This window comes from Crocuta crocuta, unplaced genomic scaffold, assembly GCF_008692635.1.
Source record: "Crocuta crocuta isolate KB4526 unplaced genomic scaffold, BGI_CrCroc_1.0 scaffold113, whole genome shotgun sequence".
NCBI classification, from domain to species: domain Eukaryota; kingdom Metazoa; phylum Chordata; class Mammalia; order Carnivora; family Hyaenidae; genus Crocuta; species Crocuta crocuta.
Genome location: NW_027530368.1, coordinates 17,343,371 through 17,361,651, shown reverse-complemented (window position 1 = coordinate 17,361,651; position 18,281 = coordinate 17,343,371). Strand labels below are relative to the sequence as shown.

The 18,281-nt window shown below is 37.4% G+C and overlaps 1 protein-coding gene across 1 annotated transcript in view; it reads right to left on the bottom strand.

The window, feature by feature from the left end:
• The window catches only part of PNPT1 (polyribonucleotide nucleotidyltransferase 1), a 44,957-nt gene extending 26,934 nt beyond the window's left edge, over window positions 1-18,023 (bottom strand). Inside the window, exons 1-9 of the mRNA XM_077766491.1 lie at window positions 17,854-18,023; window positions 10,352-10,412; window positions 9,460-9,534; window positions 8,670-8,775; window positions 7,729-7,778; window positions 6,847-6,910; window positions 6,695-6,742; window positions 5,562-5,675; window positions 240-426 (exon numbers count right to left, since the gene is read on the bottom strand). Coding sequence (XP_077622617.1) covers window positions 240-426; window positions 5,562-5,675; window positions 6,695-6,742; window positions 6,847-6,910; window positions 7,729-7,778; window positions 8,670-8,775; window positions 9,460-9,534; window positions 10,352-10,412; window positions 17,854-18,014 — 866 coding nt within the window. The 5' untranslated portion in view covers window positions 18,015-18,023. The remainder of the gene's footprint in view (window positions 1-239; window positions 427-5,561; window positions 5,676-6,694; window positions 6,743-6,846; window positions 6,911-7,728; window positions 7,779-8,669; window positions 8,776-9,459; window positions 9,535-10,351; window positions 10,413-17,853) is intronic.
• Window positions 18,024-18,281: the final 258 nt, after the last annotated feature.

Genomic DNA, 18,281 nt, shown 5'->3' with positions numbered 1-18,281 from the left:
GCAAAGAGTGGAGATTGACACAGCGCTCAATCCCACAACCCTGGGATCAAGACCTGAGCTGAAATCAAGAGTCAGACACTCAACTGACTAAGGCATTCAGGTGCCCCTGGCACTCACTTTTAAAACAGAAGGGTACCATGTTAGTAATGCATGGACATTGCTTCCATGGGAAGTTTTTTTCTGAGAGGAAATTAAATCTGAGAACAATTTCAAATTTTCTTTTGTACAGATATGCTTACTTATGAGTGTGTTCCACAATCTCTGGTGGAGGGGTAAATAACTTCTGAGGTGTCCTCTTGGTAACACCAATTTCTTTTACCAACTGCTGGATGCCCTGAATTATTTGTTGAGTATATTTTACCCCCACTTTAATAGCATGGCAAAAGTCCTGTTGTAAAATGTTCTCCGCAGAGGCTTCCATCATAACTATTTAAAGGGGGGGAAAAAAGATCGTCATTGAACCTTTGACCAGTATAGCATTTTCAAGCATATAACATGACATACATACTACAGATCAATTTCGTTTCTTAATTGTATATCTACCTTTTAAATATACTCCCTTAAAAGCAACATACTTCCAAAATGTAAACAGTAGTCAATGAATAAAGGAAACTTAATATTTGAAATAACATTTATATTCTTCTTTAATAAGGGATTTCTCATAACAAATGAAACATAATAAGCTATGCATATTTTTTTAAATAAGTATTGAGCTATTATTTAAATACCATAAAATCCCACTTTTTAAAGCATACAGCTGCATTTATTTTTTATAGTTAAAATGAAATTTAAAAACAACAGCATACTAGGTATCCAATACATGTTTCCTGTTTAACAATTATTTGATGTAACCTCCTACTTAATTTTGTCATTGTCATATTGTCTAATGTTTGCACAGGTGAGGGGAAATTTTTTGCAGTGATACTGTTTAAGTAAGCCAACTAGAGGACAGTAGCTACTACCATACAACAGCTGTTTATGGTTTTGTAATAGTAAAACTCCTGTGTAAAGCAGGGGAACCCCAAGCAGTGTTTCTAGCATGGAATCTAGCTAAAATCTGCTTTTCAGGTTTGGCTTTGGCTTCTGCTAGGCTGACAGACTTTGGCCTGTTTGTGTGTCATTCCTGGCACTTCTCTCAACTTGTACCAAGTCAAAGATCATATAATGCATAGATACAATAGTAACTTATCATATCTAATATGTTTAACTATATCATATTGTCATTAAGGTCACTTGTAAAGCTCCTAGTATAATCCAGAATGAAAAAAAAAATCTTATGTGCTTTGTATGTTGGAATTCCATCAGTCAGTTAAGCAGACCTATGAACCTAAAACATTAAAAACCTAACATTTGTGTCATCTGAAATCTGTAAAGAGAGGCTAAAGATGGCAGGCTGAAAAGTACTGGAAAAATAATAGCTTTGTAGGCAAAGACATACCTACAGATTCAAGAAGCTGAGTAAATCCTATACAGGGTAACCCAAAGAAAGACAGATCATAATTAAACTTCTGAAAATCAAACAGAAAAAAATCTTGAAACCAGCCAGGGAAAACGACACCTTACCCATATGAGAAAAGCAATTTAAATAACCATAGACTTATTAGAAACCGTGGAGACCAGGGACTCCTGGGTGGCTCAGTCGGTTGGGCGACCAACCTCAGCTCAGGTCATGAGCTCATGGTTCGGGGCTTCAAGCCCCACATAGGGCTCAGTGCTGACAGCTTGCAGCCTGGAGCCTGCTTCGAATTCTGTGTCTCCATCTTTGCCCCTCCCCTGCTCGCGCTCTGTTTCTCTCTCAAAACTAAATAAACATTAGGGGCGCCTGGGTGGCTCAGTCGGTTAAGTGTCCGACTTCGGCTCAGGTCATGATCTCACAGTTCGTGGGTTCAAGCCCTGTGTCGGGCTCTGTGCTGACACCTAGCTCAGAGCCTGGAGCCTGTTTCAGATTCTGTGTCTCCCTCTCTCTCTGACCCTCCCCTGCTCACACTGTCTCTGTCTCTCTCAAAAATAAATAAAACATTTTTAAAAAATTTTAAATAAACATTAAAAAAAAAAGAAACCATGGAGGCCAGAAGGAAGTGGCATAATATTTTTTAGGTGCTGAAAGAAAAAGAACTGTCAACCCAAAATCCTATACTCAGTGAAAATAGGGAATAAAGAAATGAAGGAGTGAATATTTAGAAATGAACTGAGACTCTTAGATGAAGGAGAACTAAGAAAATTTGTCACTGGGAGACCTACCCTAAAAGAATGGCAAATAGAAGTTCTCTAAACAGAAACAATAAAGAAAACATGGAATATCAGGAAGAAAAGTACCTGTTAAGCAAAACTGGAGGTAAATACAATACACGGTCTTTCTCCTCCTGAGTTTTCTAAATTATGTTTGATGGCTGAAGCAAAAGTAAAATTATAACATGGCCTGTGTGGTTCTAAATGTAGAGGAATATTAAAACAATTATATTACAAATGGGGGAGGGTAAGACAAGGTGAAGTTTCAATACTTCACTTAGGGTACGAAGCAGCTTTTCTGACACCATGACACTGAGATGGTTATATTCTTCTTCTCATCAGTATTCCCATGACATCCTCTCTCACTTTTCAGATTAAATTGAACTGAAGATATTTTTAACATTATTAATTTTTGAGAGACAGAACATGAGCAGGGAAAGGACAGAGAGAGAGGGAGATACAGAATCTGAAGGAGGCTCCAGTCTCTGAGCTGTCAGCACAGAGCCTGATGCAGGGCTTGAACCCACAAACCGTGAGATCATGACCTGAGCCAAAGTCGGATGCTTAACTAACTGACTGAGACACCCAGGTGCCCCTGAACTGAAGATTTTTTAAAATGTATCTGACAAATGTAATCTATACGTCAATAAATTCATTTAAGAGAATATGAAAGGAAGAATATAGTAAAGAAAATTAATATTCCTCAAACTTTGTTTTCACTAAACTTCAAAGCAATTCATTTTAAAAAACACTTGTAAGAAAATTCCTTATAGTTTTATATCTATAGATCTGTGCTGTCCAGTATGGTAGTTATTAGCTTCATAAGATTATTTGCATTTAAATAAATTAAAATTATATAAAATTTGAAATCCAGTTCCCTAGCCAATCTAGCCACATTTCAGATACTCAGTTGCCACATACTCTGATATATAAAACATTTACTTTATTGCCGAGTTCTACTAGACAGCACTGCCATAGAAGTTATACATTTATATAATGATAGCTTGTCTAAATGCTTGCTCTAAACTGTTAACCATTTTTAGTAGTTAAAGATTAAAGATTTTTGAGATTAGTTGAAAACTATGAATTCTGTACATAAATTTCTTCTTAAAAATTGTTATTGGTATACTTTTTCCTAACTCATACCCTTGCACATATAGAAAGATGAGTGATATTAAGTGTACCGGCTGAAAGTAAGCAGAATGTGTAGAATGATGGCTACTGGAGTCATCTGGCAGCTAAAAGCACAAAGAAATTATTCTTTCCCTATAAGGTCATGCTCTAAAGATTTGGATTACTAAATTTTTAAATAATGGAATGGCAGTAATTAATTACTTTTCTGTATTTTTGTATCCCAGAAGTTCCATGACTTGGGCCCAATATTAATTGACTTTAACACATGAACATGAAGTAAAATGTATATTTGGCACACTGTTATGAAAGTAGAGAACTGGCTGAATATCTTCATGGAGACAGTGATGGAGGCCAGTAATTTCTGAAACCAGTCTCTTCAGAGGTTGCTTCTGAATCATTCTGTCTCCTTTTATTTACTAAAGATAACTTTCTGATGGTTTATGCAGTCTCTAGACTGCAAGAGAGCAATCCATCTAGAGAGCAAAAGGTAAGAAAAACAAGTAGAAGATTGCCTATGAGGTTTCTACAGCATGCCATAGATGCAATAAAGATCCCCAATTCATTCCTTCAATATCTACATAAAATCAGAGGAGTTCCAAGTCTAAAGTAGGTAGAGGCTATATGTATGACTATTCTGAAGCAAGTTCATTTTTGTGTCTGAATGGTAACAGCAGGTATGACCAGTATGCCTAGTAGGTAGTAGAAATTATGTCGGGCACTTTCCAAATCCTGACTCTAATCTTCACAACAACCCTATAAAAAAGTCAAATCAATTTACTAAGTGAAGCTAATGAACACTGTAACTTTAAGCAAAAAAAATTTCAGATGCAGACTAAGTAAACTTTATATAGTAAACCAACACTTTGCTCAAGGCCCCTTCTGATATGCTCAATTATGAAAGGGTCATCTGTTATTCATGGCTTACCCAAATCTTTGCAACATTCTCTCTACATTGTAATAGTTCCCTACAGTATGAATCTCACCTTCTGGAGGTAGAATCCAAAACCATTTCCTTGCTTCCCCTATAGTCAAGGATGCAGTCATGTGTTACAGTTCTGCCTAGTGTGATGTAAGTGAAAATTGCTATGTGAGGGCTCTATGAAATCTCCTTGAAAGGGAAGGTAACTTACTCAGCTGGCATCTACCTTTTTGTTATTCCCCTCCTTTTTCTTTCCCTTGCCCATAAATCAGATAAGTTGGTCAGTGCTCCAGTAGCCAGCTCATAAGCATGAAGATGAAGGCTACACTTTGAGGACAGCAGAGCAGAAAACTGGAAGGAATCTAGATATCTTAAGATACCATGGAGCCACTATAACTGTCCTGGACCCACTCGTTATTTATTTTACCAACATAATCCCTAACTAATATGTAGATAGCATACAACTTCTATTATATGTGTTTTATCTACTATATAGTACCAGAGTCCATCTCCATTACTGACCAGTATTCCAAAAGAACCTGGAAATGAGGTGTTTCACATGTTAGTTGTACAAAAAAGTACTAAAAGCTCAATAGTTGACATTTCATCAAAATATTCCCACATCAGAAGATCCCGTGTCAAAAAGTCCCAGATATTAAATATCACACAGTAGAATAAACTGATAAAGACCTTACTTAATTTGTCCAAGGTCACACAGTTACCTGTGTGGCAGGTGCTGGCTTTCAAGCACAGGTTATTCAGACTGTGGAAGCCAATTATCCTTCAACAGAATGAGGCCAATTTTCATTCATACAATTTTGACATTTTTGTTATAAAGAGTGAGGATAACCTATGGTCAGTGCATTTCTTCTTTATTAGTTTTCTACCTACTAGTACAGGTCATCTCTTTCTCAGAGGACATTAAACAGGTTCTGAATGATGAATTAGCTGCATTAACATATTTAAACTAATAAAACCATTTATTACCAGACATAGTAATTCAATTTTTAGACTAGCCTATTAGTCTAAAAATAATTACCAGAACTGTCTTGGTAAATAAAAATTTTTGTAGATTTCAATTAAACTTGTATAACATTTTAGAATTTTAGGTATTGTTTGATATGTAGCAAGAGCACTACCACAATAGGGCAGCAATAAAACAGAACAAAAATCTTTATGGCTAACTGACAAAACACACATACACAAAAGAATATAAATGCATTTTCAAGGAGCCAGAATTTATCAGTAAAATCCAGAATAAATGTAGTAAGCTACTTACCAATTTGACTTTTAGGTGCTCCAGCAACCACTAAATTTAAAGTACTGGAAGACATCTCTTTCCGTGTTGGATTAACAACACACTCTCCATCAATCATTCCTATTCGCACTGCCCCTGAAATATATCAAAATACAGGCAGTTGTGTAATAAAACCTCAGTTTTCAAGATATTATTTTAGTGATCGCCTCAATCCCTGTTTTTAATTATGCCTACAATAAAATCCGTATTTCTACCATGGTATTTAAGGCGCACAGAACAGCCTACCCCACTTGACCGCTGGCCTCACTGGAGCACTCTGAGTTGCCCCAATACACTATTTCTTCCATACCTCTGTGATTATACTGATGCTCTTTTCATGGACTAGACTGTACTTTCTCCAAGGCAAAGGCTTACCACCTGATCCTACTAAGGTTCAGCTTTAATGGTGAATTCTAAGCAAGAATTGTGCCTAGTCTGCCTTTATTCCTTCAGTTCTTAGCTTAGTATGTGGCATTTAGGATATTAAAAAATTCTTTACGTGATGAGTCATTTTCATTGCATGAATACAACTTGTAAGAGTTGTAAGTCATGTAAGTTATAAACATGTTTTTTTTATCCTGAAAGACTATGTATGCTAACAATTTCCTATTCCCCTGCAAAAAGTCCTTAAACATAGGAGGTAACTAAGAAGTCAAAGTATCTAGGAACATAAAAGTCTCTAAAACTACAACATATTGCTGTCAGAAACAGAACTCAAAGCAAGAATGAAAATATCTCAAAAAGCTAAAAGGAGTCTTAGAAGGTCATCTAACTAGGGTCACCTGGGTGGCTCAGTCTGTTAAGTGTCCGACTTAGGCTCAGGTCATGATCTTAAGGCTCCTGAGTTCGAGCCCTGGGTTGGGCTCTGTGCTGATAGCCCAGTGCCTGCAGCCTGCTTCAGATTCTGTGTCTCTTTCTCTCTCTGCCCCTCACTTGCTCACACTCTGTCTCTAAAATGAATAAACATTTAAAAAAAAAAAAAGAAAAAGGAAGTCATCTAACTACACTCCCTAAGAGATAATAAATCAGAGGCAATAATCTATGCCGACTGCTATAGCATGCTCACTAGTATTTCCTGAAAAAAACATGTTTCTTATTTTCAAATCCTAACTTACCAATTGGTCCATTCCAAGGAATATCTGATAATGAGAGGGCTACAGAAGCTTAAACAAAAACAAAAAAAGAAAAAAGAAAAAAAAAGAGCTGAAATAAAAATATTTCATACCTTTAAAAATGTGATAATTTTAATCTCGATTTTTAAACTTACCACCATTAATTGCCAGAACATCAGGTTCATTAACCCCATCTACTGCTAACAGATTACAAAGTACCTGGTATAAAGGAAAAAATTTAAAGCACTTAAAAAAAAAAACTACTTGATTTAGAAGGATTATCATTTTTGTTAACATCTTGGACTAAAATAAAGGATCACTATGTGGTTAAAAACATGGGCTTTACAGTCAAACCCTTATTTCTGGCTATCATTTAACTACATGCTTGACTTTGACAAATTACTTAAGCCTTAAAAGTTCCCTTTTATTTAAAAGGGAAAGATAATAGCACCTTCCTAAAAGATATTCTGAAAATTAAAGGAAATATTATTTGTAAAGCATTTACGATACTGAGCATGTTGAAAATAGTAAATGTTAGCTATTTCTATTACATAACTTCTATTACAAAACTTATTGAGGCATCTTTGCAAAAGCATATTTGTAAAGCATATTTGTTTTTGTCAAATAAACATTAAAGTAAGTCGGTCATTTTTCTGGAAGAGAATAATATTCACAAATTATTAAAAAATATAATAAAGTAGATGTTAAGAGGACCCAATAAAAATAGGTAATAAAGACTAGTTGTATTGATTGTCCTAACCCCTGATACTAATCTGACTTACAGGTCCCAGTCTGATCTGTCCCTACCCTTCCCTTCTCAATAGCTATAAACTTTGGCTCTAAACCCTCTTTCCTGCCTCAGGGCTTTTGTGCTTCCCATCCCATCTGCTCAGAATGCTTTCTCCACACTCCTAGGTTGGCTAACTCCTACTCATAATTCTGTAGCAACTCAAATTGACATCAAATAAATACTAATTTTTAAAATTATTCGTATGTTTTTTAAATTAATCTGGAAACAAACCTAATGCAGAATCTACCTGTGTATCATAAAAGTAGCCAGCTGGAAAGAGAGGTCTAATTGAACGATCTGCCAAAAGAAAAAAAAGAAACTAAATAGTACCAACAAAAGTTGCTTTATAATTCACCCTTTTCCCCTCTTAAACACCAGATTGAAAAATAATATAGTTAGCTGTATTATTTATATTATATTATATATAATATAATTATAATTATATAATATATATTATATTATATTATATTGTAAAAAAATCCCCTTGGACTGATTGACAGAGAAGGGTCATGGATGAATGTCAGTGCTTCAATTAATCTATACCATGCCCTGATAACAAAAAACTAGTAGAGCTGGAGCACACAAGTCTAAAATTGGGGACTTTTCATTTCCGTTCCAAAGGCATCAGTTATATATATAAGCAGAGGAAAGAGACTTAAGGCCAGCAGCAGACCAAAAGAAAATCTTGCCTTGGTATTTTGTGTCTAAAGAAGCATATACATATACACAAACTAACAATTTCTGTTGTAGAAGAGCTATAAATTCATGTGATCCCACACTATTTAAGATGTCAAAGATTTGAAAAATTATAGGCACATTTCAGTAGTTGATGAATATAATGTTTTCAGGAATTACTATGCTAATATGAAAATGAAAAATACTAGAGCAGAAGAGGCACAAACCGAGAATTTATATTGTCAACAGAGATTCATTCATTTCATTAACCTGTATTTACTGAATGCCTATTTTGTGCCAGGTAGTATACCAAGTACCCAGGATTCAGTAGTAAATAAACAAAATTTTTTCTTTCATGGAGCTCACATCTGAATGAGGGGATACAAAAAGTAAATAATCTCAGGCAGTATTAATGTAATGGAAGAACATTTAAGGGAACTGTAGAATACAGATAGAAGAAATGCTAACATAGGCATATCAAAGAGAGTTAATATCTCTATATTAATATCTTACCTATTACTCGACTTGTAAGAATTTCTTTATCAGAAGATCCAATCTCTCTTCTAAGATAGTTTGTGGGAATTCTACCTGCTGCAGCAGCCTTCTGTCTATAGTCAACCTGAAGTGGTAATGAAAAAAAAAGTTAAGTTCTTTTGACTCCTTTTTATGGCAACTATTTCCCAAGAACCATTATTCAGATACTAATTCTCCTGAGGTTGCTAACATTATGGTCCAGATTAAGAATGGTTTTACTTTTACTTTTAGTGTATTGTATGTCTTTGGAAAGGGAAAACTGACAGAAATATATCAGTAAATTGATTTTTAAAAAGCCCTCCATTTAGCAGTGAGAGGACTATGTAGCCTCACTACTTCCCACAGTGGCTTATTCTGTTCAAATCAAAGACTCCCTTTTTTGTATCAACTCTGTTAAAAACTGCATTCCCCTTTTCATAACAGAAGGAAGCCATAAACTCCTAAAGAACTCTTTACTCTTCACCAAACATACTTGCAGCCTCATACTGAAGGGAAACCTATGACAGCAATGAATTCACTGCTATTCAATATCAAAGTATTAATGTACTTCACTGTTCTTGTCAACCTGGACATACTAAAGTATACTTATTACTAATATGAAAATTGGCTATGAAGCAGTCTAAATTCTTTTAATGACTCAGTATCAAACAACTAAGGAGAATCCTTTACTGTACGGTTTACATTGTACACTCACTAGACACTAGACAGAAATATTACAAATTCTACATTTATGCCATATTACTGTTCAGATGAATCAGCAAATACTTACCACCAAAGGCATGAACTGGGAAGGTGAAGGTTTTGTTTTACTGACCGCTGTGACCATCACTGCAGTGTCACCTGACTTAAACATAAACAACATTGGCAAATTCCTTAAAAATTGGACATTAACATATAAGAAGTGACTGAATGAATCCTTGCTCCAGTTCAAGAGAACTGTTATTCCATAACACAATAATAGTGAAAATAATTAATCACAACTAGTCCAATTTTGATCACTTTTATATGCTCTGTTTTAGAATAGTCACTGACCGGGGCGCCTGGGTGGCTCAGTCAGTTAAGCATCTGACTTCGGCTCATGTCATGATATCATGGTTCGTGGGTTTGAGGCCCACGTCAGGCTCTATGCTGAGCTGGCTCAGAGCCTGGAGCCTGTTTCAGATTCTGTGTCTCCCTCTCTCCCTAACCCTCCCCTGCTCACGCTGTCTCTCTCTCTCTCCAGAAATAAATAAAAAAATAGAATAGTCACTGAGCTTTGCAACAGCAATAGAACTAAAAGGAGAAAAGGCTTACTGATAGCTTAATTACATCCAATCATATTTTCTATTTCTTATGAAGAAATTTAGACTGTATATAAAGACTTCTCAATTATTAAAATTAAAAGAAAAAAGTAAAATCACATTCTCTAGAAAAGCATTACAAGGTTTATTAATAGAATAAAACAGAACCCCAAGTTTGGAACAAATCTTAAAGGTCATTTAATACAGAGGGAGGCCTCCGACTCCCTGGTTCTCTGGAATGGTTCTCAAACCAGAAATGGTCTGCATTATATTAACTTCCAGTACCACAATTCTAAGAAGTTACATGATGTTGTAAAGATAGTCAGTACCAGTCTCCATCACCATTTTTAAGATGAAAATTTAAAAATCTGGACTTTTTACCTGTACTACAGCCGAGCCATCTGCAAATCTGGCCAGTTTTCCAGAGGATATTTCTAACTTTCTGTTTAAAAATAAAAATTCAATACAAAAGGACTTAGGTCATCAGTACAAATTCCAGGTTAGTATAAAATAATCTAAGATTCCTAATAGAAGAACCAAGCCGACAGACTCCCACCCAGCAAAAAACAAACAAAAAAGGGATAGAGTTCACAATCATCAAAAGTAGTAGGGGAATTTAAAAGCTGATTAAGGAAAAACATAGAAACCAAAGTACATAAATGATCTAAATGAAAGACAAAGTATTTTGGGGGTGCAGAAACTGTGTTCCTAAACATTAATTCGCATTTACAACCTTAGTCTGTCAACCTTAGTTTACAACCTTTGTCTTGTTGATAAAAGTAGACTCTTAACACACAAACTGAATCATGTCCCTATTTACAATCCTTTTTTTAATTAAAAAAACTTTTTTAATGTTTATTTATTTTTGAGAGAGAGAGAAAAGAGAGAGACAGAGCATGAACAGGGGAGGGGTAGAAAGAGAGAAAGACAGACAGACAGACAGAATCTGAAGCAGGCTCTGGGCTCTGTGCTGTCAGCACAGAGCCTGATGCGGGGCTCGAACTCACAAACCAGGAGATCATGACGTGAACTGAAGTTGGATTCTTAACTGACTGAGCCACCCAGGCATCCCTACAATCCTTTAAAATATCCTCCAATGCTTTCAAGCCAAAATATAATTCCTAAATATTGCCTACAAAGGCCTTCATGTTCGATAATGGTGCCAAGACAAGGCAATGGGGGTGAAGAATAGCCTTTTCAACCGACAGTACTGCAACAACAGATAGTTTGCACATCTATATGCAAACAAATAAACTGAACGCCTTTCCTCATACTATAAATAAAAATTAACTTAAAACTGAGTATAGACCTAAGTGAAAAAATTAAAACTGTAAAATTCTTAGGAAAACACATAGGAGTAAATCATCCAACTCAGGTTAGTCAACATCTTCTTATCTATGAAATCAAAAGCACAAGTGACAAAAGAAAAAAATAGACAAACAGGACTTTATAAAAATTAAAAACTTTCATGTTTCAAAGGATATCAAGAAAGTGAAAGAAAATCCACAGAATAAAAAATAATTGCAAAGCATGTATCTGGTAAGGGACTTATATTTAGAATATGTAAAGAATTCTTACAACTCAATAGAAAGACCAATAAAGTAAATTGAAAATTGGCAAAGTGTTTGAATAGAAGTCTATCCATAGAAAAATCTACTAACAGCCAGTAAATACATGAAAATATGCTCAACACTGTAAGTCACCAGAGAAATGCAAATCAAAACCACAATGAGATAATGACTTCACATCTACAAGGATGGTTATAATAAAACAGATCAATAAAAAGTGTTGGTGAGGATATGGAGAAACTAGAACCCTCATACAGTATTAATGGAAATGTAAAATGGTACATCTCCTTTGGGAAATAATCTGGCGATTCCTCAAGAGATTAAACACAGAAGTGCCATATGACCCAGGAGTTCTACTCCAAGGTAAATAACCAAGAGAAATGAAAACTTGAGGGGGTTGGGGGAATGCCTGGGTGGCTCATTTTTTAAGCTTCTGACTTCAGGTCATGGTCTCATGGTTTGTGAGTTCAAGCCCCACATCATGCTATCTGCTGTCAGTGTGGAACCTGCTTCAGATCCTCTGTCCCCACCCTTCCCCTCTCCCACTTATGCACGTGCTTTCTTGCTCTCAAAATAAATTAATTAAAAAAAAAAAAAAGAGGAGCACCTGGGTGGCTCAGTTGGTTAAGCATCTGACTTTGGCTCAGGTTATTGTCTCATGGTTTGTGAGTCTGAGCTCTGCCTCGGGCTCTGTGCTGACAGCTCAGAGCCCGGAGCCTACTTCAGTTTCTCTGTGTGTGTCTCTCTCTACCCCTCCCCACTTGCTCTCGCTCTCAAAAAAATAAAAAACATTAAAAATTTAAAAAAAAAATAAAGAAAAAGAAATGAAAACCTGTATGTCCATGCAAAAATCTGCATATGAATGTTCATAGCCACACCATTTTTCATAATGGCCTCAAAATGGAAACAATTCAAATATATGTCAATGGATGAATAAAAAACGAACTGTGGTCTAATACATACAATGGAATATTATTCAGCCATTAAAAAAATGAAGCACTGATACATGTTACAACATGGATATGCCTTGGACACATAGTAAGTGAAAGAAGACAGTCACAAAAGACCATACATCATATGATTTATTTATATGAAATGCTCAGAATAGGCAAATCCATAGAGGCAGAAAGTCTGTAGATTAGTAGTTGCTTGGGGCTATGGAGTTTGGGGAAGAAATGGGAAGTTACTGCTAATGGGTCTGAGGTTTCTTTTGGGGGTGATGAAAAGGTTCTAAAATTGTGATGGCTGCAAAACTGTGAATACACTAAAAACCACTGAACTGTACATTCTAAATGGGTAAACTGTATGGCATGTAAATTATATCTTAATAAAGCTGTCTTTATATATAATAAACAGGCAGTATTAGCATTATTTCCCAGCTTCTGCAGAGTACAAAAAGAGGTTACTTAAGGATTGAAACAAATCACCAAAACTTGATAAAGAAATCAAATTCATCAAAGAGTATTGTGAAGCCAAAATAACTCAGTGACTCCTGAAGATAAGGAAGATGTTTGTCTGTCTCAGGAAGGCAGCTTCAGAAACATTCTATCATGTCCCAGGGCTGAACACACACACACACACACACACACACGCACGCACACGCACACACACACGTCCTCCTCTGTACTTTACAAAAGGGATAAAGAGATCACTCAATATTTCTACCTATTAAACACTTTTGTCAGAAGCCTGAGTTCATGAAAAGCATGTTTATCTACTCAGACTCATTTTGTTAAATTTGAAAATCAAGAAAAGCATGTACACTTATATTATCAGTTTGAAAAATTATGAGGATTTTTTTAAATATTTTTATTTCTAGGAGAGAGAGGGAGAGAGAGACAGCGTGAGCATGGGAGAGTCAGAGAGAGAGAGACACAGACTGAAACAGGCTCCAGGCTCTGAGCTGGCAGTCAGCACAGAGCCCGACGCGGGGCTTGAACCCACGAACCACGAGATCATGACCTAAGCGAAAGTCGGACCCCCAACCGACTAAGCCACCCAGGCGCCCCATGAGGATTTTTTTAAATCACTAGAAATATTTGAGTAATTTGAGTTGGGTTTCTATTACTGTTCAACACAAATGTTGTGATGACAGCCTACAATAAAATGGGTTTACCCTGAGGGATGGAATAATGAGATGCAGAGAGAAGGCTGGAGTTGGAATAGAAGGTGGAGGGAATGAGATGCTTAGAGTCAGTCACACTGCAGCCTTAAGCAGAGCCCCACCAACCTATAGCTGAAATCGGTATTAAGGTTTTATGTGTAAAATATAAATTTGGGGTCTTGAAATTTTGTTCAGAATAAGAATATGCTACCATTATTTCTCAGGACCTACCTACCAGGAATTGGCATTCATTCCATCTAATAATCCAAGTTCTGAATTCTAAATACCTGAGTGATCCCTGTGAAAGGAAGGAGAGTATCTTTAAATAAACTGAAGTGGGCCCAAGACAGAGAAGAACTATGAAAGCTATAGTTCTATTCCATTAGCAGGGATCTTGCCCCACAGTTTTTGAGATTGCCCACAGTGGCATATTCTTTTGACTATCTTCAGCAATGGTTAAGTCTTTATTCTTTAATGGGGACATAATCTGTACAGAGGACCAAGAGAAGGCAGTAGAGAACAGAGGTTAAGAACATGGGTTCTCTCTGAATAATGGTAAGCCTCACTGGAATAAAATAAATACTTCAATTTGTGGATAACCTGTATCACTTCCTATTAGGTTTTGCTGGTGAAAACCAGTTACATGGCCCCACCTGTGGAGGGACTAGCAGTGTACCAAAGAGAGCACACAAAGAAAGCTTGAAGCAAGCAGTAGAGGACATACTTCCCTCCTAAGAATCGGCCTTTCCCAGTTGTATCAGCAGGCAGAGAAGTGGAGACAAAGAAACACTGTTAAGCTTTTCAAGCTAACCTATTTACAATGGGAGCTGATTCAATCAGTGAGAAAAACAAACAGGAAACCCCCCAGATATTCTCATACCTGCACGCTTGGATTTATATATTTATTCAAATATCACATCTTCCTGCCTTCTTTGTTCCCTCTCTTGAGTCTACCCAGTGTCTCCATTAGGTGTGCTAGGCCACACACCAGACAGTCCTACAGTCCTGCCTTGATAATTTCCCTAATTTGAACTAGTTTTCTTCCAGGCGTGTGCAATTTATATTACACAAAGAACCAGGTGGTTACTTTTCATTATCTCATTATCTCAGCTGGTGTTAACTGACCTATGTAATTTTTTTCCTATTCATGCACTTTTGATTCTGTTTTTAGTGCAAACTTGTTGTTACTTTTATACTTCATAGTTGATTTTACCTTTTATGAACTTACTCTCCAGTATTTTATGTGTAAAATATCTCCAAATACATACAAGATTGGTAATACAAGTAGCCTTTGGGGATTGGAATTATTGAGGATGGGAAGATTTTTGAACTTTTTAAAATGCTGAATCATATGACTGTATACGTAATGCGAATGAATACCTAATTTAAAAAAACACTTGAGAAAATACATAAAAGGATTAGGATGAGCAAAGAGATTCTGTTGGTGGGGAGAAGAGTGGGAAAAGGTAGCTGAGGAAGAAAAGGGGAAGAGGAGAGCCAGCTGCCACAGGGACTAGAACTCCAGGGAGAGAGATGCTTAGAGAACATTTGTAGAAATATCTGCAGACTGAGATGGATGTACTCACCTTGCTCCAACTTCTACCAAGAAAAATTTAGTAATAAAAAACTAAAAAAACAAACATCTTTATGATTTGGACTCTGCCTATATCATCTGGCCTTTGATGCTAAAGTCACATTTTACCTTTTGATTCATCCACATGAAGTTATTTGTAGCTACTCAAAGGTACTCTCTCACCTCCCTGTAAATGCACTTACCACTTTCTCCTTGCTAATTCCTCCTCCTCCTCACTCCTCAAGATTCACCTTCAATGGTAAGCTTTAGAATGAGATAAATATGCCTTTGCTCTCCTTTGAGACCCCATCCAAAACCTCTCCCACAGTGATTTTCCCATCACCAAACCTGTATTTATCTTATTACCTCATCAGACTCTGTATCTACAGTGCCCTGTACATAGTTGATGCTCAATAAAAGCTTCTTAGAATGTGGGGCACCTGGGTAGTTCATTCAGTTAAGCATCCAACTCTTGATTTCGGCTCAGGTCATGATCTCATGGTTTCTGAGCTCAAGCCCTGTGTTGGACAATGTGCAGACAGTGCAGAGCCTACTTGGGGTTCTCACTACCCTTCCCTAACTCACGTGCGTGCATTTTCTGTCTCAAAATAAATGAACATTAAAAAAAAAAAAAAGCTTGCTGAAATGAGTATTAAACAGTTGCCTCAAAGGTTACTCTGAGTATTAAGTAAGGCATTTGAAAAACGCCACAACAGTGTATAACCTTCCAAGCATTATAAAAAATACACATAACAAATATAAAGTAAATGGTACATAGTCAAATTTAATAAACTGCTGCAAAAAATAAATAAGACAAAGATGAAGGAACTGATTTACCAAGCAGGCATGATATTTATGAATCTAGTTGTTAAAAAGAACTTTCAGATTGACCAATAAATGAAATATTTCAAGTAGATTATTTATGGAGAATTTGAAAGGCAGGGATTAATACTGTTGCTTATGTGTCCATTAAAGGAGTCCATATAGCACACAGTAGGTTTCTGTTGAATGAAATGCTTTGAGGCTTGCTTGCCTGTCTATCTATCTGCTTGTCTGTCTATCTGTCCATCTATCTATCCATCCATGCATTTATTTTGAAAGAAAGAGAGAGTGTGTACACACAATTGGGGAAGATGGGTAGAGAGAAAGGGCAAGAAAATCCCAGGGAGTCTCCATATCCAGCGGTGGGCTTGATCCCATGACCCTAGGATCATGACAGGAGCAGAAATCAAGAGTCTGATGTTCAAACAACTGAGCCCACTCAGGTGCCCCTTCTGAGGCATTTCTTCAAAGGATGTTAAGTCCTTGTAAAATGGAAGAGATATTCTCTCCCCCAAAAAATCAGAATCCAGGGGCACCTGCGTGGCTCAGTCAGTTGAGCATTTGACTTCGGCTCAGGTCACGATCTCCCTCATGGGTTCCAATCCCGCATCAGGCTCTGTGCTGGCAGCTCAGAGCCTGGAGCCTGCTTCGGATTCTGTTTTTCCCTCTCTCTCTACCTCTCCCCTGCTCATGCTCTGTCTCTTTCGCTTTCAAAATAAATAAGCGTTAAAAAATTAAAAAAAAAAAATCAGAATCCAAAGAATGTCAGAGGTGGAAAGGCCTTAGAATTCAGGGATCAACAAACTGTATAGCCTGTTTCTGTACAGCCTTTCCGCTAGTTTTTTGTTTTGTTTTTTTTTTACATTTTTAAAGGGTTAAACAAATATGTGACAGACAGTATGCAGCCCTCAAAGCCTAAAGTATACACTATCTAGCCCCTTACATAAAAAGTTTGACTCTTGACCTAGACCAGTCTTCCATTTTGCCACAAAAAAGTTAACTTGTTCAGTATTGAGTAAGTCAGGAAAGAAGAGCTGTAATCAAAAGCAGATTTTTCGGTTCTTTGTATGAGGGTCAAAGAATTTTAAAGTGTATGCAAAAAAGATAGATATATAAAGTAAGCATTAGCAATTTCATTTATTCCAAGAAGGATCTGTTTTTAAAAAGTGAATTTAGACATGAATTATGACAGACAGACCCCGAGTAAAAGTATGGACTTGGAGAGAAACATAAAATACACCCATTCCCAAAGTACTGGCTTTGCTGACTCTGAGAAAGTTGCTAACCTTCTTGAGCCTCTGTTTTAACTATAAAATGGGAGTAATAGCACCACCTTTACTACAGGTTTGAAAAGCGTATATCACAAAACTAGCGTTCAATAAACTGACGTTTTCCTTCCCTTCCTACCCAGGGTCATCCTGGCCACGAACTTAGACAATAAATTGGACTGGATGACGTAGGCATCCACTGTCAACTCATTATCCCGAGGTGGAATGTTACCCACTCCCGAGTCCAAGAGTCCCAACAAATAAAGGAATTGAAAATCAGGTACACAGTCAGCTGGAGAAAGGAAGCCGGAACAAGGTAAAAGGGAGGACTGAGAAGCAAAGGACAGGAGGCTGAGACAGCGCGGGAAAGGAGAGCGTGCTAGGAGACAGACTCCAAACCCGGAAAGGGAAATCTCGCATTTAGGTTTGGGGTAAAGAGCAGTAAACGAGACCTGCGTTGCCGGATTCCTAGACTGGGAGATGAATATACATGCGCCGGCTAGACAGGATGCCTTGTGAAAGGACAGAGAATGTACGCTGTTACTCACCTGCTGCCCAAGTCCACGGCCACGGCTCGGAACCCTGCGCCACCCCATAGTGCTCGCACCTGCAACTGGGTGAGCGCCCGGTCCCGCCCAGGCAGACGGAGGGGACCATCGCCGAGAGGCCGAAGCCGCAGACACGAGCAGCAACGCCTGCAGGCCGCCATGACACCCGGCACGCGATCACCCCGGCTGCACCCTAATTGGCTCACTCTGCAGAAGGTGGGGCGGAGCCTGATGCAGTTTCGTTTCCGCAGTGCCTGGGGGCGGAGAACGCGGGGTTGCGGATTACTTGGCTGCTTCCTATGAAGACTAGAGAGGGTCAAACATATCCAAACGCAATTGTGAAAGCGTGTCTTTCCTATTAAAATATCTGCCCCTGAAAGATGATTGGAAAGATAATGCCGTGTGTGTGCGTGTGTGCGCGCGCTCGT